This window comes from Mastacembelus armatus, chromosome 5 (assembly GCF_900324485.2).
Source record: "Mastacembelus armatus chromosome 5, fMasArm1.2, whole genome shotgun sequence".
Taxonomy (NCBI): domain Eukaryota; kingdom Metazoa; phylum Chordata; class Actinopteri; order Synbranchiformes; family Mastacembelidae; genus Mastacembelus; species Mastacembelus armatus.
In genome coordinates, this window is record NC_046637.1 from 9,998,414 (window position 1) to 10,005,886 (window position 7,473).

Below are 7,473 nucleotides of genomic sequence, written 5' to 3' on the forward strand. Positions count from 1 at the left end.
TATCTCTGTAGTGTAGGGAAGCAAAAGTAAAAAGTTCTTTATTTAGCCATCATGCCTTTCACTTCCTCAGGGAATTGAGCATAGGTTACATTTCAAATCAATAAATGCTAGATGGTAAAATGTTACAGTTTGATCTTATCCATAAGTACATGTCAGTGGCTATAATTAATTTAGAATACAATTATGCACTATTGGTGAAAAATCCACACCATTTTTTTTTTTCTTTTTCAATGACACTGATTTCTTGGATTCTCTTGGGGATTAAATGAACTAACACACCTTAGAGTTAGGGTTTTAGATTTTTTTTTTAAAAATCATGATCTTGTATGATTTCAGTCAAGCACACTATGTAACTCTTCATTTTTCTGCTTTTCCAGAGCTGCCAGCTGATTCATCAGTAAAATCTCTAGATACCAAAACTCTGTTTGTGAAAGTTCTTCCAACAACCGCCGAAGCATAAATCCACAGAAGCATCCAAGGGTCTTACCAACAGCTTTTGTCTAAGATGTATCACAGGTTCCTTGAATTATTGATTTTTTTTTTTTTTTTTTTTTACTACGAACATCCCACTAGCCCCATCAACTGTGTCCTGCAGTGGATTCATCACAACATAATGTGTACTGTGATTAGTTTGGAATTCTTGAGTGCAAATCAGGCTTGTCTGCTAAGTTCACAAGTGTCCACAGAGTCACACACCTTAAATTCCTCAAGACAACTTCAGTCACAAAATTAGCAATGGCTTAAGATGCCTTGAGATTTTAACGTGTTTATTCACATTCTGAGATGTGACAATAGCGCTTATTAATCATCATATTTAGCCCAGACTCACTTCCCTCCCTCTTTTTTTTTCTCGTACTGTCTCTAATTTGTTGCCAATCCTTTGTGACAGTTTTAAAAAAAAAAAAAAAAAAGGCAGAATGTGCTATTGGGCTATATTTATTCTGGAGAAGTAAGAGATTCACTATAAAGTTGATGCACTTGATGAACAGAAGGTTTGTTTGAACACAACAGCTGAACATACCCACTGGATAGATCTATGAATTGCTTGGTCATGCAAATTGTAAATTTTTTTAATGGAAGGGAAACCAGACATCAGACCCCCCAAGACCGAAAGGCCCAAGGTTTGTTTATGCCAGGTTTAAAGATTTTTGTCAGTCAGTAACTCTTGTTGGAAATGATGATTATGATGATTCCAGGGAACTGTCCGTCAGTCAATGGATATTTTTTCTGTTATGCTAATGATAACTATTGTACAAGCAACTTCTCTTCCAGGCTCATTTGAGGTGAACTTAGTCCAGAGTAATTATCAGTGTGGCTCATAATTGGGAAATAATTGTTGCTTATTGTACTTACACGCAATTTTGAATTTAACAGATAGACCTGTTCTCTTTATTGCACTGGGAATCTTTTGGCAATTGAAAAGGCATTCAATAAATGCTTAAATGGATTTGGGGGCTTGCTGTACCTTTAGGACAAAAGGATTCTGTTATAAGAAAAGAGCAACAAGTCAATAATGTACTATTTTAAATGACAAACAAAATAAATCAATTCTTAGGCGACTAAGATTGTTTTTCTTTCTGCTGTCTCAAACACACAAGACTTCCAAGAGCAATAAAGTAAAAGAATGGTTTGACAGTGTATTAACTAAACGTTCTTGCTGAGTTAAATGCATGTCTTTAATAAATATGTCTAAGATGCCGTTCCTCTGTTCTTTGACATACTGTTATTATTAACAACAAAGAAATAGTTGGGGTCCAGCCTGATTTCCACTGACAAAAGATGCTGTCATCCTGTTAAAGATGTAAAGGATAAAATATCTGTTTGGCAGTGAATGGGTTCTGTTCCTCAGGGACAACAAATGCTTCAATAAAAGGGCAGTTCTTAATTTTATTCTTAAATATTGTGGAACCTCAAAATGGCCATGACAAAATAATGTATAATTGAGTTTGGATAAAACATGTCTGAAGTTGCATGAAGGACTGTGACATCTATCACATCTGTCTTCTACCTCTGTATTCAAATAATTTAGAAGATCGACTCTGTGTTAGATGAAGCTGGCACGAATTTTTAACTGGCATCTGAACTGATACCAGATATTAAGGGAGGACTAGATGAGAGATGTGAAGATTGATACCACTCTTGTGGTATCTTGTTAGTTAGGAAGCTGGAGCCTGCATCCACTTGCTTACCCTAGCAACTAGAAGCAACAGTTAGCCTGTCCAAAGGTAACAAAGTCTGGCAGCTTTACGCATGGAGCTCTGTCTAGTTTCAGGTTTGAAAAAAAAAAAAAAAAAGGTGATCCAGCAACTAACTGTCCATGGAAAGATGTATAAATAGGCTATTCCACTGGGTCATTTGTTATTGTAAGGATGTCTCAGTCCTCGTTTTCTCATTTCAGATAATGTTCTCAAAGAAACATTAACTGTAGATTTAAAATTAGAATTAAATTTAAAAAAAAAAACAGGCAACCAAAGTTTTGACAAGAGACAAGAATGCACACTCTGTTTGAGACTTTGAGGAAAGTTAATAAAGTCACTAGAGACTCATTTTTAAATATTATTCCCTAACAACATGGGAGACATTGGGGTTTGGTTTGAATGCTCAGGATTAAACATAGTGTCAGGGCCTGTTTATAAGGTACTGATGTCCACAGGCATAGTGTTAATTTATGTCTGTGAACCCTGGTTCCTACTGGTCTGCGGCCAATATAGTTAGAAGGTATGATTGTTTTAAATATGTATCTGTTGATGAATGAAGCAGCCAGGAGAGTGAACTGCTTCAGGCAGTTGCAGTAAGCCTCAGTTAGGGGCACTGCTGCAGAACCTCTCCTCTCTCTGTGATCGTTATGACATGATCATTTAAATCCACTAATTTCCATCCGAATTTAACATATAAATATACTATTAATCTTGTATTATTAATATCTCTAAACATTTACTCACTACAGGCTGAGCAAATGGCTGCTGGACCTTCACAAGTGGAACAGAAGAACCAGAAGAAGGTTCAGTTCATCACTGTCTGTTGTGACGATGTACTCAAAATACAAAAGCATATAGATACAGCTATGGAAAAAGTACTCAGTTCATAAGTTTCCACTATGAATGCAATACTCTCAGTCCCAGTAAATGTTCTAAATTTACTGCAGGACCCTTGTATTTGACTGCTACAGCTTTGGTTATCAGATCAGCTGAATGGGGAAATGAGCGACAAGGAAAGAAGGATAGATATAACAGAGTAAGTAAATTCTCTAAAACTGCTAAGATAATCTTAAATTTGAAAAAAAAATATTTTATATTTTTGCTTATAATTTTCTAAGTTTGGGGAGGTTTTTTTTCTATGAGTAGCACTTCCCACTTGAAGAATATGTGCTAAAAGTTTTCTGAATACTGAGGACAAAATACCATGTAAAAATATGATAAATGGTACTTGACACTTAGTTACTTTCCACCTGTGAATTCCAGCATCTCTATAATCAGAGTCACTTCAATGCGATGACTTTATCCTCCCTCCTCCTGGGCGGAGCAGCATGCTGCTTCACTGGTTAAATATTAAGCACACAGTTCTGTCTCATCCGTCTTGTTCCCATCTGCTCCTGCTGCTCCATTTGTGGCTCTGCACACCCTTGGCCTGGGTTAGAGAGGTCGGTGACCCATCTGCTGACAGACATCACATAAATACAGTACGTAACTTAGGAGAATTGAACACAACCCCTGCCATCTACCTTAGTATTGCACAGCGGACCTCATTACAGTGCGCTGCAGCGATAGTCAACAATGAACAAAAGTTTGCCAGAATAAACACAGCTATGTTTTCAAGAATATATAGGCCAATAAGGGCTGTTTCCAACCAGCCCACCCTGGTAACGTGTGCTGCGTAATGGAAAAATCTAAATCTCTGCCAGTAAATCAACTTTCAGCACCCTGCCTGTTGCCCACTGCAGAATGACAGCTGCAAATACAACCTCAAACAAGTAAGCACAATGGCTAAGAGGATGAATAAAAGTAGGCATGTTTGTTATTTGGGCTGTACAAAGTGTGTGCCCTGGCAGGCCATATGAGGGGAATTTAACAGTCACCCAATGGCCTGCAAGCATAGTGAGCAAGTGTATTATTAACTGTACAAAAAAAGATATGTAGTGTGTATGAAATCTTTACTGGGCTGAACACCCCTGTTCTAAACTATGCCCTGCCCCTTTGTCTTTAAGTTCATCATTGATTGTCGTGTTGGTTTTTATTAAGTTTGTTTGGACACTCTGTCCACTGCACAAAATGCCTGTAGGCGCATAATGTGACTTCTGTGTTAACATATGTTACTATTATTTTATAAATGAAATCCTGGTCATTACAAAAAAATACATGCCAAACTGAGTACATAATACAGCCTCAGTTCTTCTGAAATAAATATAATGGGCTTTATAACAATATTGGTGTTCACATACAATTAAATAAACACTGTCTAAATTACTCAGGGTTGTAGCCTGCGTTATAAAATAATTGCTCAGTTAACTGTTAAATAAGTCTATGTGCATTGTTTCTATGTTTCACGACAGCTGGTAAATGCTGCACGTTGGGAACATAGTAGTTTCTTCCAGCAGTCGTCTTTATTATGTTGAAGGAACCAAGTCAGAACATTGGAAACATTTTTGCTCAGTAGGCTAGTTTTCTTCTCTACAACAAAGGACTGTCTTTACGGAACAGGAAATGTCCTATCTGCGGTAATTGTAGTTTTTAAAAGTTTTGTTTGGAATTTAGAATTGGGACAAGCAGCCAGCCGACTTGTGTTGATATGTAAGAAGCTTCTTCCAGTTCCAGACTGTTCTAAAGTGGTTAGCTCTTTTGCTAACTTGCCAAACGCTTGTTCTCATGTTTGTACTTGACGTTTGCGTCAGAAGTCCCGATTGTTGCACCCTAAGGAGAAAGGTTTTTCCCATTATGCTGCTCTTAAATACCGTTTTAAACCGTGTGACGTCATTAACGGTAGGTAAGTTCGCTAACCGTGCTGGCTAACGTTAAATGTGCTTAGTCTGAGAGAAACCGGGACAAGCGGGGTTAACGTTATATAAGAATAAAGTTATTTGGGTTATGGCTGTCATTAGAAACTTTACTTAGGAGGCTGAGCAGGTAACGTTAGGTTAATGTTGGGCTAAGTTAGCTAGCTTATGAAGTAACATTATAGGGTGTTTCTGATTAATAATGTCAGATAAGGCTAGATAGAAAATTAATCTGCAACTGTTTTGATAAATAAGTTTTATTGTACTTTATAACTTTTAAACAGCTAAAGTTAAGCTAACGGCAGTTATAGCTAGCTTTGTCACATGATGAACTATTGGACAGAAAAGACGAGGTATTTAAACATAATGCTATAATTCTGGTCAGTGGGAAAAATGTCTGTAATTTTATTGACAAGACGTCAAAAAAATTCATTAACATAAATGCAATTAATAAGGAAAGTAATATGTAGATGAAATCCTGCAGCTCCATTTGAAATTAGACAGTTTATGAGCCTGACTCAGCTCCATTTATAATTAGACAGTTTGACATGTTTCACGTTACAGTCGGTACCAAGGTAAGTTTAATATTAAGTGCAGTTAATTTTAGCTGTTGTTTACCAACATAACAACCTGACTCCAGGGCTAACCCACAGTCTCCAGTAAACACTCACATTAGGTTCGGATAATAAATGAGAGCCTAATCTGCGTGCATATTTGACAAGCTGCAAAGTGGATCAACGCATTCGAGTCGTGCGTCGTGACTGCACGAAGGAGCGCCAGACCGCTGCTACAGCTCAGTTTCCGTCATCTCATGATCTTCTAAATGCGGCATCTGTCTTCATCCTGATGTGCCTGCTCCCCCTCCTCCTCCTCCTCTCCCTCCTGGATAAGCAGAAACAGGTAGGACATATATCCGATCCGGAAAATAGCACCCACGTATCCAGTTAATGGGGGTGGAGGTGGGAGCTGGTCCTTTAACGTCCTACTTTTTGTGGTCTCTTTAGTTTGTTCATGTTGTGGTTGCGAAGAGACCGCTGTCAGATCAGGAACTGGTAATGGGAGATGCCCCAGCATCCGTAGTGAGATGGGCCGGCAGGAATGACACGCTGTAGCTACCTAATTTGTCTGCTGTCGTTTCCACAGAGACTCGCATTTTGCCGCAGGAATGCGGTGGAACAGAGCGAATAGATCCAACCTATTAGTTTCCTATATTCCACTTCTATTTTTGTGGATGTATGCTTCATCTTTCGCCATATTGTGCAGTAGGAAAACCTAGAGATTCGTTGATCTAATATGGAAACCTTTTTTTTTTATCATTGTAGCGCCAGTTTGTCCCACTTACACTCTTAACACTTACTTCTGTTTTGAAGGTAGTTCCAGAATCCTAAAAAACTCTTCTGAAGTAATTGTCAGGATTAAAAAAAAAGGTTTATTTTATGATTAAAAGTATATTTAAATGTCACACAACCTGCAGTTATTTTTCCTTCTCTCCAGACAAAGATGGTAGCTTGAAATGACTTATGCCATTGCTCAATTTGCAGTGTGAACCAGCAATTAAAATTTTGTCAACGTTATCAATTGGTAATCACTCAGTTGTGTTGATGAAGCTAAGTCTAATTGTAGGAATGTTGTATTAGATTTGCAGTAGTTTTAGCTTTGTGTCCTTAATAAAGTCTCAGCTGAGTGTATAGTTAGTTTATTTCCAATAGTTTAGCAATGCATAGAAAGGTAAAACAAATGTTTTGCTTTTGAGCAAGGATGTATGTAATTAAAGATAGACACTTTTTTCATCCAGATGTTAGAGGAGTCTGAGGATTCTGGAAGTAGGTGATGGTAAAATACCTCTTGAGGTTTTGTTAAGTGATTTCACCTGTTTAATTTTCATTAAAAAGTGGTTTCATAATTCTCTGTAATGGTAACTGATAAAATATGGCTAAATTCAGAGTAGGCCACCAAAAGATGAAGTCGGGAATAATGTGGAAGTTTAGACGCTTGCCTTCAAGGCTAATATTTCTTTACTGGACTGGTCATATTTATATAATCTGTAAATCCTGTGTGTGTTTTAATTGAAAAGTTAACTGTTACATCAATCAATAGTCATATTGTCCATGGTGATCCAGTGAAAATCAATATGACACTCCTCATCAATGACACCAAAAAAACTGCTTACACATAAAGCACATGTTCATATAAAATATAATTTATATAGCAAATATATGAGATATATTCTCTATACCTTCTAGTTCTGCATTTCATATTTCATTTTTAGGGTGTTTCACTGAGTCCGCTTTTATTTTATATTGTTGCACTTCACTTTCCCATTTTCAAATATCTAGAGTCCCTGTTAGAGATACATCTTTAGGTCTGTATGTTTGAGTCTTGAAATTTATTCAAAGCTAACAAAACTTGAAGACACTCAGATACACCAGGTCATTTTGATCTCACCTTCAATCTAAATGAAACCAAATAGGTGTATAGTACAG

At 37.1% G+C, this 7,473-nt stretch overlaps 1 protein-coding gene across 1 annotated transcript in view; it reads left to right on the top strand.

Moving 5' to 3' along the window:
* The window catches only part of iars1 (isoleucyl-tRNA synthetase 1), a 44,988-nt gene extending 43,429 nt beyond the window's left edge, over positions 1–1,559 (top strand). The window contains exon 34 of the mRNA XM_026306924.1: positions 378–1,559. Within this exon, the coding sequence (XP_026162709.1) occupies positions 378–460 (83 nt within the window). The 3' untranslated portion in view covers positions 461–1,559. The remainder of the gene's footprint in view (positions 1–377) is intronic.
* Positions 1,560–7,473: the final 5,914 nt, after the last annotated feature.